Genomic DNA, 21918 nt, shown 5'->3' on the forward strand with positions numbered 1-21918 from the left:
AAGACGACTTTCTTTTTACAGTTTGTCCCACGCTTTCATTTTGTCTTGAATAATTCCAATTTTTCAGGGTAGCAGGAAAAAACACTTAATTTATATTGTAGGCTATTAATAGCTTTTTAGTCATTTTAGGTATCTTTGTTCAGTTTTCAAGTTTTTCTTCTAAGCTGCTTTTGATTTACTGTAGATTTTATAGTCTAAAAAGACGGATTTAGGTAAACGCATTTGAAAAGATCAACAGTAATGTATATTCTGGTAATATCTGTAACAATGGCGTCGATCGGAAGGGAGGGGGGGAGGAGAGAATCTTCACGCCCTTCCCCAAGTTTTCTGCCCGTTCCCTAGATTCTGGAAAAAGTCCGTATTGATATTTTTTATTGAAAAGTGGCTTTTCTTATTATTTTCTCTGGAACAAAATGGCCCCTCACCCCTAAATTTTGAATTTAAATTTAAATTTTTTGCCCCACATAATTTTCGTGAATTAACGGCACTGATCTTTAAAATCTATCAATATCTAATTCTATTTTTACCAGTTGAGGGACCTTTGTACAAAGGGATCTTAACTTTTAACAATTGTCAAAATCATGGTGTGGATAATTATATTAGCAATTTCTGTTCATGAGAAAGCATATTTGAATGTATAGGTACAACGGGACTCGAATTTTATAGGCTGTCAGATATTTTCGTGTATGCTAAGGATCTACTACGGCTGAAACATAGATTGAGAACAAATATTGTAAAGCTTACAACCCTTATGGCAAATTCGGACGCTCTGGTCAAAATCGTTCCTAGAGGGGGGACGGGCAGTTGTCCCAGACGCCGTGGCTTGGGGCGCCACGTCTGGGGAATTGTCTACTCTGATTTAATTTTTCAATCTGATTCGGTAATTTTTGCTTATATTTCAGTAGGGGGGGGGGGCTGTAATTATTTGTCCCCAGGTGCCACCATCCATAGGAATGATCTGATTCTGATAAAAAAAAGTTTACCATCCGACAAGATTTTGCTTTATAATTATATATTGTTTGAAATCTTTGTATTGCAATTAAAATAAGGGCTTACAGGAGTGTAAAATTGGAAATGATCAGGGAAAAGTTAAATGATCAACTAGACTTTCTTTCTACTAAAAAAAAAAGTCGACAATAGGACCGTGTCCAGGATTTGTTCGGGGGGGGGGGGGGGGTGTTTAACTTTTTAACCAACGAATAGAAACACACTAATACTTAAAGGAGAAGACACATTTGACAGACTAAACAAGTAGAAACACATAACAAACTAAAACGAGTAAAATGCTAAACAAACTAAAACGAACTAAATGGGTACTCAAAAATAACAAACTAAATGGGTAGGCTATGCACACTTGATAATCTAAAGAAGTAGACATGCACAAGGCCGTACCCAGGATTTTTTTTCGGAGGGGGTTTTACTCAAAGATTGTTTTTCGCGTGGGGGTGGGGGTACACGCCTTGCAGCTTGAGTTGGCAAAACTAAAAAGCATCAACATCCGAACGTATACAAATTTCATCTCAAAAAGATTTTCGTAAGAAATTTACTTCAATAGTATTTGACGTTTATATTATGTTAATGTACACTTGACAGGGCTTTCGTAGAAACAATCTAATTTAAATTACCAGCTAAATTAGATGTACTTTATTGGCGGTAGATTGCATCATGAAATTTCTCATTACAAGATAATATTTCTTGAGATGCTCTTTTGAGGCTTAGGATGGCAGTCTAGATGGTGATTTATCTTTTTTCTCAACAGAAAACTATCTCTCCCAACTAGGGCTTGAGAACGTTTAAAAGAAACATATCTTTATTTTTATGCTACGGTAACTAAAAAAAAATTAACTGGGGCTCCTTAGTATCTCGCTGCCCTTACTAAGACTCGTCTTTAAGGCTGAGTATGTCAGTAAATTAATTTATCCTTAAGGCATTGACGCATTAGATTGATTGAAGAATATTTTCTTAAGCTCTTTACGTACAACTTTACTTCCAAACAGAAAAAATATAAAAGGCAGAGAGCTGAGAAAATGCTCGAAAGCACTAGACATATTAAACAAGATTCTGGCCTCAAATGTAGCGAAGAATTCATCCCCTGGTATCTGCCACATTAAACGAAAGAAAAGGACGAGAGAAAAAGCGGCTAACATAACAGCATTTAACTCAGCTGTCACCAAATTCTTATGCCTGTTCACCGCAATTTGGGTTGCAAACACTTTAGCTCTATTGTTACCGAATATTGCGATATTTAATAAAATACATATCCAAATGGGAACCATAGCAAATAGTTGGGGAAGACGGGGCTTCCGAGACTTTCCGAAAGTATGAGGGTCTCCAATACAAAATGAATACACTGCTTGATTGGGCATTGTTAAAATTCCTAAAGAAATTGGGAGTTCAAAGATAAAACCTAATGTTAAAGAAATTATCAGCTGCTTGGCCTTTGATAAATTAATTGTAGCCCTAGGAAGCGTGATTAACAAAAATCTTAGAATAGTTGATGCTTGGTAGCAAGTTAAAAATATACCTACTATGGTATACTCCAAAAGAGGCTGTATTATGCAAAAAACTTGGGGTAAAGGGGCTATACCCCACCCTATCAGTATAAATAGGGCAAGACTAGCAATTAAAGGAAAGCTTACTATAGGGGCAATTGAAAGTACGTCTATTGTTGATAAATGTCTACCTGAACGTTTGATGGCAATTAGCAGGAGTCCTGTTACTGTTAAGATGATAACCTCTATCATAAGAGCGATACAAATGGCCATCCATTGAGACCAATAAATCATAATCCAAGTGAGACTCCGATGTAGAGCAGTTTCGGTGAGTCTAAAGAAAATGCAAAACTCAGTAGAAGCAAAGCAAGGGTCTCTTATCCTTGACTTTCCGTTTTTCCTTGACTTGACGTTTTTCCGTAACTTTCCTTGACTGTATCCGTTACTTTAATCTTTGACTAATGGAGAGTAAGAGTTAAACAAAATAAGTATGACTAACATTCTTGTTTAGTCTTTACAATTAGTTTTACTATTTTGCTGAATAACACTAGACGACATAGGTGTTTTTTGTTGTTGTTGACGAACTTGAGTTTCTTCTCTGTATTAGTTTCTTATATTCTTTGGGACAGTTGAAGGGAGTATTTAAATTTCATTATTATGCTTAAGTATTAGGACAGTTGAATACGGTGCCTTATCTACTGATTCATACACTACCAAAAAAAAAAAATCACAAAAACTGATGCTGAACATAGACTCTTCTTTTTAGCTGATCTAGTCTGCCAACAAAAAGTTCCTTAAGTGTTATAACATCAGTCTTACAGAGTATATATCCCAAAAAAATACAAAACAAAGTCTCAAAAGTAATTTTTGGGACCAAGGCAGATCTTCTGTGCAGTCTTTAGGGCGAAAAGGAGTTGAAAGCGGTTCAAATTTTTAGACTGAAATACCGCTAGCCAGCTCTTCTTTCAACTAATAATGAGGGTTCGCTTTCTAATTCTGGTGAGTTATAGGCAAAGTGCAAGTATTGGTCGCATAGTTTTCTGATCGGTGCACGAATCGATGTCTCACCTAGGTGGCTTTGCTAGCCAAAGAACGGAAATTATCCTTATAAGCAGAGTTATAATAAATTTACAGATTTTTCATCACTCAATGGATTCAGATTATTTGTGTAAGTAATCAAGATTTAAAATTCTTCACTATACAGTAATATGTCAATTAGTCTGTGACCGAATAAGTACAGTTTAAAGCCAACATTGTCACTAAAGGGAATATAGAATCCTAACTGGCAAATGTTCTGCCAAATTTTCAGCCATATTGTGCTAAATTTCGTGGTTAGATTTTGCCATTAATCCTGGGTTATGCTAATATTTAGAAATGAAGAATGGAATACATAGTAAAAACAAGCGAGAATCTGGCTGATATTCTTTTTTCTATCTTTATGTTTGTGCTTTGTATCTTCCAAATAACTTTACAGATACCCTGAAATCTAAGCATGTGTTTCAGAAGCTTCAGCCCTTTTCTTTCGGGAATATTCAGGCTTTCTGAAGGGAATATAGAATCCAAAGATTCCTGATCAAGAAGTGATTGACTAGGAATGTATCAGCGGCTCTTTCTGTTTCTATTAATATATTTTCTTCGGCTGTCTGGTACGAAGTGTAGTCCTATTCACTAGAATTAAATTACTGCAAGATCAGTTAAAATCTAACCTGACTTTTCATACTAAAATAGTACTGGCAAAGTTCTCCACTTAACTCCAAGCTTAGCTAGTATTTCAAGAGTCAGAGTATTGATCTTGCGGCTGATCACACTTGATCACACTGATCAAACAATATCACACTGCTGCTGACTGTGAAAACTATTAACTACCTCGCTTCGCTTAGTAAAGCGCAAGAATGATCCTTTGATAGCACAGAACTAATACCCTTTTGAACTTCTACAATGAGGAAAAAACAAATATTGGGGTCCCTGCTTAATTGTCCATGCTCTACGAAATTTCACTTTAATCTACTAGTCACAATAGCCTTAGTTTTGCAGCCCCAATGAATCCTGAAACTAAAGTATCTGGATCGGGAAAAGATTGAATATTAGGGCTCAGTACATTTTTTTTGTAACATTACTACTTCTTTTAATTGCTTCGAAGTTTTTTGTTTTTTTTCTTTCACCAAGGAGACCATGAGTAATATTCATAAGTGGACTCCAAGCGGTAAATTAAATAAGTGCCACCCGTTGCATTTGTGTGTCTATTAGCTGTGGGAGGTTTTAGTCTAGCTACGGGGGAACCGGAAATAATCTGTGTAAAAATTAGATGAAATAAAACTGATTCCATAAAAAGTTCCAAAAATGAAACAAAGTCGTCTAGGTTACCAATTAAGCAGTTGTGAAGTAATCAAATTATATTTTATTTATATTGAAATTGTATATACGATTTTTAAAAGATCGGCCAGAATCATTAAGACTGGCTAACTATAACTCCATGTTTCTTTATTTGATTCATTAATTTGCTCCATACTAATTAATGATGCCTCTTCCCTGGATATGGCGTTGCTTCCAACGCCCATTTTGTTCTATTGGCTGCAGCTTCTCTGGTGACGTTCAGCCAGTCTTTGCCCAGTCTTCAGCCAATATTCGACCAGGTTTCCAGATACCCCCCTGTTTTTGTTTTTTTTGGGAGGGGGGAGTAGGTTCTCCATGTCATATCTTGGCTAGGCCTGGGCATGATTTGAAAAATAAACAACATGAGAAATTAAAAAAAAAATTCAACTGAAAATAGGGAATAATATTAAAAATTAAAACGAACAGAAGTTATTTCGTGTATGAACATTTAAATTTAAAAAAACCTACGTCAGCAACAAGGTCGTTTGATAGATTGGAATTTTCTTGCGCAATGATGCTTAAGTAACAGCTCATTGACTTCAATACATAGCACCTACTAAACTGTGTGCAGTGAAACGTAACAGCCACCTGTGCGTCTTGGAGAATGCCCTGAGGAAGGGAAGTTGCTGGGATTTGTTAAAGCCTTACTACTTATGACTATAAATTTCATCAATTGCCAGAAACAATTTTGTATCAGAAAAGGTGAAATTGAGTCTCAGGTGACTCAATTGGAGTCTAAGGAGAAAAACCCCATTCTTGTCCCTAAAAGTAAATTTAATATGTCGATGGTGTCGGTTACAGCTGTTTCTTTCAAGCCTTTCAAGTGCTGCAATTTCTAATATATGTTCTCACTTACAGAAAAAGATGAGAGATTAGAGCAAAATATTGGATTCTGGAAAGTGATTTCATATCCTGGAGTTTTAATGGTTTGTCTCATTATAACTGCTACGTCTGCGGCATGGGGCGCCATTGATCCAACATTAAGTATCCACTTACACGAGGTAAATACGACACATTTTCGCTCAACAAGTTTTTTGCTATAAATTTTTCACAATATTCTCCTGTCTGTCCCCAGAAGCAAATATCTTGTGTTTTATTTTGTCAGTTTGTTGAACTCTAAATAAAAAAAATCCTTTCGGTAGCTTGATTTCACGTTGCCTGACTAAAACATAATTGAGAAAATTGTCCCCATATCCAAGGGGCAAATATTTGGTTTGCTGCTGTTCTGGTCAGAGTAAAATAATTTCGTCTCTACGGTCGTCAAAATTGCTTTTTAAAAGAATAGAAGTTTGTGTTTTATCTTGATTGCTTAACTTCTAGAAAGTTTTCGGTTGTTCATGAGAATCTTTATGTGTTTTTCAGTTTGCCTTTATGGATATTTATCCATACACAAAGGCATGGATATACCTTTATGGATATTAATTCTTACCTCCCAACTCTTCCTTCAGACATGGATAGAAATAACCCAAGCAACACAGATATAAACAAAAGTAAATGATTAACTTTTAGAAGCAACTATATTAAAATGTTAATTTTCAGTTAATCCTTACTGTATGTAACAAGAAATTTATGGTTACACTTTAAAAAATCTAACCTAATTAAGCTATTTAAGCAAACTAAGCTAAACCTAAACTAATTAAGAACATGAATTTTGATGCGGAATAATTTTGAAGCCTTTAAAATGGACGAAGGTTTTAAAAATCCGAAAACCTTTAGTAAAATAAAAAAGGAAGCAAAATAAACCAAAAACAGGAATTAGATGTTGCAATAACAAGCGGGCGAGGGTCTAAAGCCTGTTTCTCTAATTTGCTCTTTTGTAGTATTTTTTTGTACACTTCCTTTACATTTCTTATATTTTTCCCTGTTTTATATATATCTTCTTTGTTTTCAGCTGTTCACATTAATTGTATATACAACTACGAATTAATATTTACCAAGATTGAATTAGAGATGTGATACTATAATACACCAATATAAAGATTGCCAAACAACACCAGTTAGTTTCAGTTCGTTGTGGGCTAATTTATTTGGTAATTTTGAATATTTAATTCTGACCTTAGTTTGATTGAGAGTAAGTCTGATTCTCTTCGTTTGCTCCCAAATGTTGGCATTTACAAAGAATATAGCCTATGAGGAAGCGTTAGAAACTTCGTGATGTAAAACCAAAAGTGATGCAACACCAAAACCAAAGAATATAGTCTATGAGGAAGCGTTAGCAACTTCGTGATGTAAAACGAAAAGTATATACAAGAAGGCCGTAACCAACTCTTTAAAAGGCATTTCGGAAGCTGACTTCGAGGGAGTCTATGAATCATGTAAATCCCGCTGGCAGCGGTGCATCGACGCCAGGGGGAAGTATTTTGAAGAATTTTGATGTGTTATTAAAATATGGATATATTTTAATCATGGAAATCGCGCTGGCAGCGGTGCATCGACGCCAGTGGGAAGTATTTTGAAGAATTTTGATGTGTTATTAAAATATGGATATATTTTGATCATGGAAATCGCGCTGGCAGCGGTGCATCGACGCCAGAGGGAAGTATTTTGAAGAATTTTGATGTGTTATTAAAATATGGATATATTTTAATCATGGAAATCGCGCTGGCAGCGGTGCATCGACGCCAGAGGGAATTTTTTTGAAGAATTTTGATGTGTTATTAAAATATGGATATATTTTAATCATGGAAATCGCGCTGGCAGCGGTGCATCGACGCCAGAGGGAATTATTTTGAAGAATTTTGATGTGTTATTAAAATATGGATATATTTTAATCATGGAAATCGCGCTGGCAGCGGTGCATCGACGCCAGGGGGAAGTATTTTGAAGAATTTTGATGTGTTATTAAAATATGGATATATTTTAATCATGGAAATCGCGCTGGCAGTGGTGCATCGACGCCAGAGGGAAGTATTTTGAAGAATTTTGATGTATTATTAAAATATGGATATATTTTTATCATGGAAATCGCGCTGGCAGCGGTGCATCGACGCCAGAGGGAAGTATTTTGAAGAATTTTGAGGTGTTATTAAAATCGGATGAATAAATTCCTCTTTATAGAGTAAGTCTCGTTACTTGTTGGACGAACCCTGTATTAACGCGTTTTAAGGATACTCAAGCTACCCAGGAGGTTGGCTAATATAAAATAAAGCGCTTCTTTTGGCAATCTTGCTTTTTGGTACTTCTGTTGACATGTAACTATGGTTACCATGCATGAGTGCCGCCAGGAAATTTTATAGGGGCTAGAAACGTAATTTTAAGGAAACAACAGGTTTAAAAAAAATATTATGTATACATCAGCCTTGCCTACTTTGTGAGTTGGGTGAAATTCTTTTCTTGAATAGCAATAGTACCCGTACATTACAAAAATTAGCGTTTATGTTTTAGTAATGTAACGTTTCCCCTCTTCGACCAGTATCTTATGGTGGCAATAACAGAATACATACAAGTATTTTAGGGGAGGGGTGTGTGAATTCAAAAAATAATGTATGTCAATATTTGCAATGATTGAAAATCTTAAGATTTCTTTGGGACTTAGAGCGACACTCCCTCCACCATCCATAAATGCTTGTCCCAACTTACTTACTTTTAATTGCTTCAGGAAAAAGGCGGGACAACAGCTCTTCCAGGAGATAGGTCACTAAATTCGCTCGAGTTTCACTGGATACGATCATGGGTAACAGGAGTTACGATTTTGAAGCAATATGGCGAAAACCTTCTGCGTTGGTGACGAAAGCTACCAATGGTTGGCTTTTATTGCCTTCAGCTATAATATCACCTGTCCTCCTCTACGATTTTTCTTATCAGGGAGTGGTTTGCAATGAGTAGGTTTAAGAAAAAAGGACGGTCAGATATACGCAGTCCTGGCCGCACCGGGAAAAGTGACACCTGTGGGTTATAGTTGCATTGTCTTACTTGTTATTGCATATTAGTCTTATGACAGCGTCCTCTGATGATGTCTATGGTTGATCTATGATGCTTCTTGATGATTCCAGCACGAATAAGTCAATATCATATTTGGACTTTTGGGTGGTATATCAGCTGTTCAGCGATAGGGATAAGTACGATTGATCATTAATATTAGCTTTCATTTTCTTAATGCTTATCCATAGTTGCCACGTGGTGCACATTTGCGCTATTTGGGCGCTTTTTTGAGTTGATTGCGCATTGAATTTTTCAAATTGGCGCATTGCGCCGATTTTGCACATGTCAAAAAAATTCGGCGAAAAGTGGGCGCATTTTTCCTTCACAAACATTTGAGTTCTAGTATTCTGAAAAGCAAAATTCACACTTTCTGGTAACATTGTCTCTATTTTTTTTTTTTTTTTTTTTTTTTTTTTTTGCACTCATCCCTTCAAGATCTAATTTACCCTGAATTTCGAACTCCACCAAAAAAAGTAGATGGCGAAAATGCGCCGATGGCGCATTTTCGCTTCCCTTGGTGCGCATTCTTAAGTCAGGCACCTGGCATCACTGTGCTTATCTTTAGTTCTGTAAGGGTACTTCTGTAAGGGGGAAACTGTCTTAGTGTTCTTTAAAGCATGTCCTGCCTTTCTTGGGAAGAACTACCAAGCAGCAAAATGTCGTGTCGTCTGTATGATTCAAATCTCTAATAATGAAATATGAGCTCTAATCGACCCAGTAGTGGACATACATTGCACATTTCATAACCGAGTCTACAGCAAAGTTGAATGGCGGGGCATAGCACACATCCTTATACAAGTTGACGTCAAGCAAAGGCAAGCTCTCTCAGTTAACTTGTAGGTAAGTCGTCCAGAGATTCACCTTAACGTTAAGAACTAGCTATTACATTGTGTCTGCTCCGAACTCAGGTTGAATGTGTCGGATTGTTGATTTTCTTACTGAACTGCAGAAGTACGTTAAAGTCTTGTGTGACAGTGCTGATAGGAGATATTTTTTAGTGATAACAGTGTTAAATTAAACAGTAAATGAGTTGCATTCTTAAACCTCTGTTTCATTTACCTATTTTAAGTAAAAATGGCTATTTTTGACCTCAAAAACTGGTTGGCTCAAAATCTTAGGCTAATTCGAAAACAATTGCTTTGACCAGATTAGTACACAGTGTACTTATGTTCTCGTATTACCTAGTGAAATTGTTTTGAATGGAGATCAAATTTTATCCTTCATGCTTGCAATTTTTTTTACGAATATTTTATAATGGTTCGAGATCCCTCCAAAATCGTTACTTATTCAACACCTACACAATAATTCGGATATGTGATACCATCTCTCCTTAAGAAAAAAAAAAACAGAAAAACTCAATAGTCGTATCATTTGAGGCAAACGGGTATTTTTGATCTTCGAATTTATTTATTTATTTGGTTTTTGTTTTTATTTTTCACTCTGAAATGTAAATTTGGCCTATCTGGTCTTGAGATAGCCTTTTTTGTAATTCATCTTGAATAGTTGTTTCTATAATTCATTTTATAATTATTTAAAGATCAAACAATTCATCTTTTTATGTATTTTTATGTACTTTCTTGTTTCCTAGGGACCGCAATGGCATTATCTCTTGATGGTGCCTGATACCCTTTCTATATTATATTTTTTTTTAGCTGGGTTTAACTGAGAGTCAAGTTGGGCTTATATTTCTACTGGAGTCTGGAGTTTATGCTCTATTCAGTCCATTCTGGGGTTGGATATGTGACAAGTTCCATCGAACGTGGTCAATGATGTTTACTGGTCTTGTATCTACGGGAATTGGCTTACTTCTGCTTGGCCCTGCCCCTTTCATCCCAGGTATTGAAGAGTAAGTAAGGCTTTTAGTTCTATATTATTATATTGATATTACTTTATGTTACGTATTATTATGTTATATTATTTATATTATACTATTTTGTTTAGCTCCGGATTCTAAAGATAATTGGAAGACATCTAAAGTTTCTTACTTAGTAAGTATCGTTTCGTGTTTATATTAGGTATCTTAAATTGGATTATTGGACAGAATGAATATACATAGCATGTATACTTCCTAAAGAAATTGTCTCAGGGTAGTTATAGCTTCTTGTCTTTTTCATCGTATAAGCCGTAAGAAAATATGGTTCAATTCCGCTTTCTAGGACTATGATGAAAATGCTATGATGGATAGGCCATCTTTTACAAATAAAGAATGAAAGATGGCCAAAAATTGTGGTCTTTAGCCATCTATCTGAGGCCAAACGAAAAGTAAGTCATCCTACAATGGGGAGAGACGAGGTCCTAAGAAAGGATTTAAAGGAAATTGGGACTTCAGGGGAGGATGTCAAAAGGGAAGCTTTGAGTAGACTGAGGGGGAGGAAGAGACTAAACAGCTGTGTTGGCCTCAGGAAGCTTGATTCTGTAGTGATTTGTTAGCAGCATTATTAGTGTTACAATAAATTACTAACTTATTGAATCTTTTAAGCACTTGAAACAGGTTGAAAATTATTCCAGTTTAGACAAAAAACAAACAAAAAACACATGTCCTGGACTTACTGGAACGAAAAAAAAATGATTCGATTTCCTATTCTGTTAAAAGGACGGAATTTACAGCTAAAACAATAATTCTGCTCTTTGAAGGAATTAAATTACTTGCTTATATTTATTACAAACATGATAAAAAGATGATTTATTTTGGCCACTTTAGTTAAATGGGTAGTATTCTATATATAAAATAGGTATCTAGTCCAGAATAAGTATCTTAAGCTGTTGAAAAAAGAAATTAGTTTGGTATTTAGGGTCTGAACAAAATTGGTGTTCCAGTAAAGCTAAAAAGTGACCTTTAGCATTAAAAAAAAGAAAAAAAGAAAAAAGAAGAACACACTTTATATCCAAAATACTCTGAGGTGCTTTTGTTGCCATTAATTTTTCGTGTCGGCGAGTTTAAACTTAATTTTTTTTAATTATTGTTTTAGCTAATAAGCTTCTTATGAAATTAATTCTTTCCTTAATGTTTCCAGAAAGGGATTCCTGGGCAATAAATGCACACAAAACGCCGATTGGGGGCTGAGGAGGGGGGGGGGGTGGCTAGAAAACACTCCGTATATCCAACACACTCTGAGGTACCAATAATTTTCCGTGTTGTAGTTTAAACTTAATAATAGAAAAAAGGTCTGATAATTTTAAAAAAGTGCCTGGAAATTCAGACAAAAATTTGGATTTCATGGAGAGGGGGTTAGCACCGAGGCCTCCCCTTAGTGTGAGCCTGATAGGAGATCCACCTCCCCTTATATACTAGTATGGAGAATTTAGTTGACGGAAACAACTTTTATTTGAAGAACGGCAGTTAAGTTTAGGCTTACCCATTAGAAAAAAAAATAATAACAAAAGATCAAACTTGTGCTCATATTTCATTTTCATCTGTAATTTTCATCTGTAAAATAGATAGATAGATAGATCGTGTATTTCAAAAGCCCAAAAGCCATATACACACAAAAATTATGAAAAATAGAAAAATTACAACATTTTACATTTTTCTGTAAAATATAAGCATTATCAATCAACAGGCTATTAAAGCTTATAGATTAAATATAAGGGGCAGCAAAATATATATATGATCAATCGAGAGGCTATTAGCTTTATCAATAATCATTATCAATAGTAGTATCAATTTGATTTCATTAAAAAAGGCCATTCTAAACACTTTATAGACCTTCTAAGAATGTGCCCCCTTAAAAGTCTTGTAGAGTCAAAATACTGCCGAAAAATATTTGCATACTAACCCTACCGACTACTATTAGTGGCCACACACACATCACATACCACATACCATTTACCATGTATCAATGGCTCCGTGCCATTACTCGTGGATTACCGAGAAGGGACATGCTCCTTATCATTTCCTATTTAATGTGTTTTCTTTTTGTTATATTCTTTTCATTAATTCATCATTTTTTCAGTTACTTTTGGCTGAAGCTTGTGGTGCTTTCATGGATTGGGATGGCAGTAGCCTTAGCTTTCATACCCACATATCAATCGCTCATTAATAATACTACGTAAGTTGGAATATTTATTTCGTTTGCAAGAGAAAAAGGTCTAAAATCGGATTTTGTTTACGCGATTTACGTTGAAAAGGAACAGCAGTTTTTTATTTTGTTGGGGTTAGAAATGGTCTTTTCTGGTCGTTACCAGTGTGGGAAAACGCTAGATAATTTATCCGTAAATCACTAGACTAGGAAAAATGTTGTTTTCTCTTGTCACCATTTTTTTCTTTTTCTTTTTTCTAGATTTTGGATATTTCCAAAAGCTAGTTGTATTTCTAATGTATATGAAAATTTTTAAGGTTTAAAGTTTTGATTCTGTTTTTAAGGTTTAAGGTTTATCTAGAGAAATTATTCAGAAATTACTATACTAGAAAAAATGATGTTTTGTTTTGTCTCCATTTTTGCTTTTTTTTTTTTGCTTTGGATGTTTCTACTGTGTAATTTTATTTTAAAGGTTTATGTTTCTGTTGCAAGTTTTGGTGCGCTACTTTTCTGCAGTCCTAGACTATTATTGTTTAAGCATATTACGGGACTTTTAATTTCATTTCGGGGGGGGGAGGGGGGGAAGGGAGGAGGAGTGGGTTATGGAAAGGTTTGAAGGGTAGTTAAAGGTTGGTTAAAGGGAATTTTGTTGTTTTAGATTCGTTTCCTTTCATTGATTGGATGATTTTGGTAGCTGGGTCTTATTTTTGGTAGTGTGGAATGGATGGATTTGAATGCTGACGTAAATTGCAGCAATTTATGTTACCTCAACAGGCTATGGCCTAGAGGAAAAGTGTTAAGCGTTTTAAAATGTTTGCTTAATGTTTGTATCTCTTTTGTATGAATTTTTATATTTTTATTGAATCTATTATTCTGAATTGAATTGAAAAAAATTGATTACTGAATTAGAAACGTTCCTATTTTTAAAGAAGTTTAGACCATTCTCTAAGAAAATTCCTTTGTAATATAGAAATTCTAGCTCGGCAAATGGATAATCTGAAACTATTCAATCGAATAATATTGCTATCTTGTCATTTTGGTACAAGCTATAGATGTAGGCTCTTCGCAAAAAAAGTGTTTGTCAGAGAGAACATAAGCCGTAAAGGAATTCCAAGAAGAACTAGTTTCATTTTTAAACCTAAAAACTACGTATGAAAACTGGAAAGCCAAGAAAAGGGCCAGCTAGAAACTGGGAAAGCAAATTCTGCTAAGTCACTTTAAATCACTGCGCACATTACTAGGCAGAAAAAGAAGTAAGTGACAGATAATTTAGGGTTGCAACTCTGGTGTAAACTATATAGTTGAATTATTTCCTCCTCAACTGTTATATTGTCACTTATATACATATTTTGTCATATCGTCTATGGACACCGAAAACCTTGTATCTCCAAGGGTGTTTTCTCCAAATTGTTCAGGAGAACAGAAAAACTTCCCAAAACTTTAAAGTGCATAATCAAGATGCGAGGTTTTCAGGAATTTATAGTTTTAGACCTGATAGTAAATCTTGGACTAACGTATATGTCTTGGATCTGGCAACACTGAAATACATTAAAAGGATGTTTGAGTGCATATGATCTTGCACCCCATTTCCTTGGAATTTCGAGGCTCCCCAACTCAGAAAAAGAAAAGGAATGTATTTATTTTCCTGCACAAATGATAGAACAAGTGTGTTATGTCCGAAGGGGGGGGGTATTTGAAGGGGCAGTATTATGCGGTGGAACAAATATTTTTTTCTTTTTTTTATATAAAATCCCATCGTAAATAAACACTGTAAAACAAACTTGACAATTCTCATCCAAACATGGTTGGAAGTGAAGAAAAGTGTCTTAGCTGTATCTTGTATCTGTAATTTTTGGACCTGATCTGACAATGTGAAAAAGGGGTCTCTAAGTTCTTGGGATCCCGGAATCAGTCTGAACGGGTTGTTAAGTCTTAACCAACTCAGTTGGAAATAAGGGAATGTGCCCTTGTTCTGTCTGTGAGAAGTTCTTTCTAGGCCCACCATATGTAGGGGAGGGTGAAACTAAATTTATGTTATCAGAATATTGTCCAAGAGGGACTGTCAGATCACTAAGTTGAGCTTAGTGGGAAGTAAGTGCTAATATCCAAGTTGTCTCCTTTAGGGACCAGGAACTTGTCTGAACTATATAGGGCCTTGAAAGGGAGGGGGGAATGCCCAGATTCATTTCGTATGCTAAATAACAGAAGGGACCGCCTGATATCAACGAAAGTTAGTTAGAAGTAACATTTGATTCGGCAGTTCTGGCTTTTTGACGTTGGGGAACAATTCAACCTTTGTGGGGAGGAGAACGGGTGGCCTTAATTTTTTGTCGTCAATATATCCTTCAAAAGGGTTTGTCGAATCTGAACTAACCTCAGTTGCGAGTAAGAGCTTGCGTTCTAACCGTTCCTTTTGGGAGTCTTGACGGTTTTCAACCTATATGTGGGGTCAATGAAAAGGAGTCATAAATTCTTGTCATTAACACTTCTGCCAAATGGGACGTTGGATCCTAATCAAACTTGATGGAAGGTAAAAGACAATGTCCTGACTGTGCCCTTTGGTTTCTGAGCGCATTTAAATCCATCCAGAGGGGAGAAGATTCCTAAATTCTTGTAATTAGAACATTTACCTAAATGGGTGTTGAGATCTCAATCAAACTTGATCGAAAATAAGAAGAGCTTAATTGTGCTAGTTCTCCCTTACGGGGGTTCTTACTTGACCTGACTTTATTGTAGGGGCCATTTTTTGTCATCGTGACTTCTACCAGACTAGGTTACTAGATAAATAAACTTGGTGGGAACTAATAGCTCGTGTCCTGCTTCGCTATTTTTGGGTGGAGAGCTAATCCTGTCTGTGTGAGTAATAAGTGGAGAGAAGTGGAGAATAAATTCTTCAAATAAGTATTTATTTAGGAATGGGTTGTCAGATATCCACAAAATTTGATAAAAGTGACAGCTGATTTCAGGTCGTGCCTTTTCGGGGATCTGAACTTATTTCAGCCTCTGCAAGAGAAGAATCCCTAAATTCTTGCCATCAAATATTCTACCAAATAAGTTAATCAATATCAACAAACTTGATGAAAGGTAAGTGGCAAATGTCCTAGTTCCAAACTTTTCAGAATATGGGATCGATTTGACAACTGTAGTGGAGGAAGGAGGGGTTACTTGACACATTTCCATTAATGGACAAAAAGTGAAATGTTTGTATTTGATCCCCATTCTCAACTTTCAAGCTTGAATAGCTTTCAGGCCGATATCTTCTGCAGTTTTTGTAAATGCTAGAAGCAATTGCTTCATCTGCCACTTCATATGTCCGATGTGTCTTTATCATATCCGAGTTGATTTAAATTGTCATAACGACAGTCACATTCTTTTAATCCACTTTCTCAGGCGTACTTTCACTTTCTCGAATTCCACTTTTACAGGCCTAGCCGGTTAACTATTATCAGAACCACTAATTCCTTCAATTCCAGGCAACTGGCTCTTTGAAAGACTAATAAGTAATAGAGCATCTGCATATGCAATATAAGATAAATTAGTTAGGCCCGTAAAACACGACGATAAAATACGAGAAAGCACAGGGTATAAACAAGCATTAAAAAGGCATGGTGACAGGCTCCAGGCAACTGGCTCTTGAAACTTTTGCACAAAACGGTAGTGTAGTTGCCCCCTTTGAAACGGCTGGAGGGTTCAGCGTGAACTTTTTGAAACCGTGAAAGCAAGTGAACAGGCTAAACCGGGTTTGGTTTGGCCGGTTCGGCCGTCAGTCGTCTTATAATACAATTTGTGGTGCTATTCTTCAAGTTGTGAAAAGTGCAAAATGCAAGCGTCGTTCATTGAAAAGAAAAAAAAATATCATAAACTCAATATAAAAGGGATGGAAGAAAAATTGGAGCCAAATTGGAAAACTTCCCACGATAGGTTACCGATCTCTTTAAGACTAAATTACATCATAGACTGGAATTTCTGTTGGAAGCTGTTGATCGTAAAACTAAAGTAAATCGTAACTAAAAATGGACTCATAGTTAGTATATAATTAGAATTTCTCATGTGTAAATCATGGGCGGTATTTTGTATTTTTTTTTTTTTTACCAAATTATTCAGTTTAGTTAGGGTTGTCCATTGAAATTAGTTCAATTAAAATGATCATCTCAACGAAGCTGCGGACCCGGTTTGGCCGAAACCGACCGGTTTCAAGCGTCACTTTTTGCTTAGCTTCTAGGTTTAGGCTTAATTCAAGCGCATTATTAGGTGCCATAATGTTCATTGAACCTTCCTTGCACTTGACGGTGAAAAAGATGGATATGAATTTTGCATGTATTTCTTCTGCAGCATCTTGCATTTCCTTCATGTCTGTTATCAAACGCCCAGCATATTTGTAATGACCAGATGATATCATGCTCTAGACCGTTAAGTTCACCTAGTTTACATGCTCTTGTCTGAAGAACCAGTTAGAATTTTGTCAAGATTGAAATTACTTGTCTTCCGGTTTGACCTACCTGTCTTCTATGCAATGTTATAAGCCCTAGAAATAAGGGCTGGGTAGAGATTATAGCTTGAAAAAACCGCCCCAAGCTGTAGTTTAGTCCCTGATTTCATTCCTGAGAGTTTTATTTAGTCTAACTAACCCTGCCACTTTCCAAAATAGTAAAAAAAAGTATTATCTGGGACTATGGCCAATATTGGTACTGTTTTGAATCGAAATGAAATAAAAAAAAATAAATCAAGGTTGAGAAATAAGAAAAGAGATAAGACTGATAGAAAGGTTTCATAACTTGATAATAGTTACTTTCATTGAGTAAAGAGATAGCTAAAAAGGTATTGAGAATTCAATATTCTATCCAAATATAAAAAAAAACATTTCCATTGCAAATCTCTTTTAATAAATCAGACAAATTCTTCTTCTGCTAGGAGTTATGGGCTTTACAGTTACAACACTTTAGCCTTTTCTCCTTCTATATGCGGCTTACTAAAATATCACAGCAATTTATATGTGCTGTAGTAGTTCCTTGGGTCCCAGACACTGTATGACCCTGATGCATATTACGAGTTCAGTATTGGTTGTGAGGGTGTGGTCAGCTAGACTCTTAAATGGTCGTGGTATTTAATTAATATTTTGCCTATACTTTCTTGTTCTTGATAGTGGAAACGATTTCAGTATTGGTTGTGAGGGTGTGGTCAGCTAGACTCTTAAATGGTCGTGGTAGTTAATTAATATTTTGCCTATACTTTCTTGTTCTTGAAAGTGGAAACGAGTTCAGTATTGGTTGTGAGGGTGTGGTCAGCTAGACTCTTAAATGGTCGTGGTAGTTAATTAATATTTTGCCCATACTTTCTTGTTCTTGAAAGTGGAAACGATTTCAGTATTGGTTGTGAGGGTTTGGTCAGCTAGACTCTTAAATGGTCGTGGTAGTTAATTAATATTTTGCCTATACTTTCTTGTTCTTGAAAGTGGAAACGATTTCAGTATTGGTTGTGAGGGTGTGGTCAGCTAGACTCTTAAATGGTCGTGGTAGTTAATTAATATTTTGCCTATACTTTCTTGTTCTTGAAAGTGGAAGCCTTAAATGAGTTTTGTAACAGGTGAATCTGACAAAGGTGCAAACGAAACTCGCTAGATAGCAGTTGTTAGTCTTTCAGGTCATTTTTTAGGGTCAGACACCCCTAGGAGCAACCTGTTACGTGGTATAATCGTAATCAGTGGTTTTGATATGAATAGAAAGGGCTTTCAGATCGTATGAAACAGTTGCGTCATAACGATATGAAAATAAGCGTATTTTTGTTTACTGGCGCCTAGACTAAGGCCCAGCACCCACGGGGCAACTGTATCAAGACAACGATTGGAAACTAGTCTTATCTGCAACTGGTTCAAGACCAGTTTACAGCAAAAATGAAGTGTGTCTCCGTCCACGGATGCGAGTGGTTGTGGATCAATTGTGTTTGTCTAATTGAGCAGTGCAGTGTGGCTAACTATGTTGAGTTCTGACGAGGAAGACTTAATTGATTGCTATAAGTACTGCAGGTTTCGTATTGTTCAGAGGGAGTATTGGATCCATCCCTACTTGGAAAAGAATGTAAAGTCTCGTTTGTTTTTAGCACCAAAAAAACTGTCTTAAATAGATAGAAAATTTGTTGAATTCTCTGTCACGTCTTCCCTTGAGTCTTCGTCTTACGCTGGAAGTTTATAGTTGTACAGCTCTTCCTGCTTCTCCACTTCTCCTACGAGTTTCACGTTTAATTCCTGATCTGACATGTTGAGAGCCAACATAATTGGACAATATTAACCTGGTAGCTCCCGAAAATGTGTGGGACAACTCTGCAACGCAACTGTGACCACGGCTGGAGGCTCATACAGAACCGGTTTCAGACTGATTGGAAACCAGTCTCATCTGGATTGCCTCGTAGGCGGGCCCCCACTCTACTTCAAGGCCATGGTCACAAAACAGTTGTGTGCGCAATCGGTTAGCAATTCTAGCGTCAATACAGTTGCGAAATATGCAGCTACAGATGCTCTTACTACCGTTGCTGAAAGACAGCATAATTTTAGAAGTTCGCTCGATCTGGACCATGATTTTTACGTGCTGTTTCCTTAAAGTGTGTTTTACTGGTTCTGTTTTAGTTGATTCACTGGAAGGTCTTCTTTGTAGTTGCTCTTTTCTTTTTTCTCTTTATTTATTATTACTCTGTTTGTTAACTGTTGTTTAAAAACAGGAAAATAAATCTCATTCATTCATTTATATGCATAGTTTGAATTGTTAGGCGATAGACTAGGATAATTTTTTTTAGAGAGGTGCGATCCGATACTTAAGCTAAACAAAATATGCGTTTAATTCCAAATGACTAGCTTTTTAGTCGATTTCAAGTATATCTCCATATTTATATCTCCATATCTCCATTATTTATATCTAGTATATCTCCATATTTTATACTGAAGGAATGGCTTTAGACTTCAGGATCCTCTACTCTTTCTTGTATATAGTTGTCTTTATCTATTATCGTATTTGAAAATTTGGGTATAACGTGTCGATTGTCGAATATAACTAGCTACCTTCTTCTGAAAATTCAATATTTTGTTTTTTTTGGTCCTTTAAGCTAATTATTGACTTTTAATTATTGACTTTTCAGTCGTGCTGGTCCAGCCATTAGTTTCAACACCCATGGACTTGTGGCTGGTATTTGGTCTTCAATGTATTCCTTAGGGTGAGCTCTTTTCTTTTTTCAACTAAGAACATGATAGCAATAAAAGGAGTGAAAGAACTGGCTCATTCAGAAGTCAAACCAATTATGTCTAAGAAGCGAAAAACGAAGACAGTTCAAACTGGAGATACATTACTCGTTCTGATGTCAATATACCCGATTATTTTTACGTTTTTGCAAAATTAAGCAAGAAGAAATTGCTAAAGTGCACTTAGTATGAACATGGTTTATTTCTTTAGAAATAACTGAAAAACTATTTATACCTTATTCACAATGGTAATGCACTAATGCTGAGATTTAGCTTGCGCTAAGCTAAGACAATCATGATTTTTTTTTCTCAGCCAATGGGAAAATTCTATGTAGAATCTGATTGGCTCAAATTAGTGCTTGTTAAATCCCAGCATTAGTAAAAAAGTTAATTGTTAGTGGGCTTTTTTGCATTCGATGGCCAAATTTTTCAATGTCAGTTTTTGGCATCAATCCTATTTTTTTTTTATAATTCCATAATGGAAATTAAAAGTTAAGAGTAGACCAAGTGCTTTGGCCCATGGGTGTAGGCGGCATATTGTCTAGGGAGGGGGGGCAGTCGATAGTGTGATGGAGGGCCTTTTATCAACTGCTTTTTCAGCCATATCTAATGTAAATTTGAAGGTCTAGGGGGGGGCAGCTGCCCCCACCCCCTCCCTACGCCAATGCTTTGGCCCGAAAATTTTAAAAGATGTAAGAAGAGGACTTAATCGATTTAAGTTTTGAATAACCCAGTTGAAAGGGATATTTCTTTGGTCTGTTAACGCGCTCTTTTTTACACAGTTATAATGTGTCTGTTTTTGAAGGAGCTTGATGATTTCGATTCCCCCTCAAAACACTATCGTGTATATGCCTGATTATAATGAGGATGATCAAAAGTTAAAGTTGAATAAGGTCACAATCAATCATTAAAACAAAAACAGAGATATCAGGGGAAGAAAGGTTCAGTTAAAAGTTATAAAGAGACGAAAATTTATTTGGGAGTAATGAAAATTAAATGATTCAAAGGCGCAGAAAATAAAAGTCAAAGAAAAAGATAAAAAAAAATATTGCGTAAAATTATTAGTTTGAATAAAAGATGGAGTAAAGTCCTATATTCTTCATCTTTCCATCTATAAGTTAACGAAAAGGAAAATTGTAATTTTCGTAATTTATTTATTTTTATCTGGTTTCATTTCTTATTAAATTGAAAACCTAATTTTAAATCTCTTCATTCCGCTTCTCTTTGGGAAGGCTAGTTATTGTAGGTTTGTCAAAGGAGGGGAACAATGTTTGAGCATAAGGATTAAATCACGCTTTAATACGTTCTAAGACCTCTCTGGCTATACGTAACATTTGATGAAAGCGAGAAAATGTAAAAAAAATGTTTTTTTTAATTACCTCTTATTTTGTTTCTTGTTAAGTATAAAAATAATTTAGGTTTACTTGCCAAACCTAGCACAAAAATTCTTCCCTTGTTGACTTAGCGATTTAATTGTGAATCTCATCAATTGGTACATCAAAGCTGACGAAATGTGAGAAAACTTTCTATTGTATAGATTACAGAAATATTAATATCAAGCCGAAAGATTGAACAAACACGAATGAAAATGGAATTAATTAGAATCGAGTTTTAGCTACTTTTTGTCAACAAATTTATTGTGCTTGGAATAGTCGTTACCATTGCTGGTTTCCGTTTAATGTTATGTATTAATTCGTCAGTATTCATGTCTCTAGTGATAGATGGCGTTGTAATGGATTAAAAAAAAAATTTGTATAGCTTCTTTTTTTATTTTTTTAATATCAGCATCTTTCTCTAGATTCCTCATAAATAGTTAAAGAACATATAATGGCCTTGAATCGATAAAAATGCGAAGCGTATTACGTATTGGCAGCACGCAGGACGTAGA

The 21918-nt window shown here is 35.7% G+C and overlaps 1 protein-coding gene across 3 annotated transcripts in view; it reads left to right on the forward strand.

Moving 5' to 3' along the window:
* The window catches only part of LOC148945391 (MFS-type transporter SLC18B1-like), a 110543-nt gene that overhangs the window by 78936 nt on the left and 9689 nt on the right, over positions 1 to 21918 (forward strand). For all 3 annotated transcript variants that reach the window (XM_089098560.1, XM_089098559.1, XM_089098558.1), the window contains exons 5-8: positions 5724 to 5866; positions 10439 to 10632; positions 12740 to 12835; positions 19931 to 20005. In XM_089098560.1, the coding sequence (XP_088954686.1) occupies positions 5724 to 5866; positions 10439 to 10632; positions 12740 to 12835; positions 19931 to 20005 (508 nt within the window). The remainder of the gene's footprint in view (positions 1 to 5723; positions 5867 to 10438; positions 10633 to 12739; positions 12836 to 19930; positions 20006 to 21918) is intronic.

The sequence above is a fragment of the Artemia sp. Qi Xiang Cuo genome, chromosome 13 (assembly GCF_049724085.1).
Source record: "Artemia sp. Qi Xiang Cuo chromosome 13, ASM4972408v1, whole genome shotgun sequence".
Lineage (NCBI taxonomy): Eukaryota > Metazoa > Arthropoda > Branchiopoda > Anostraca > Artemiidae > Artemia > Artemia sp. Qi Xiang Cuo.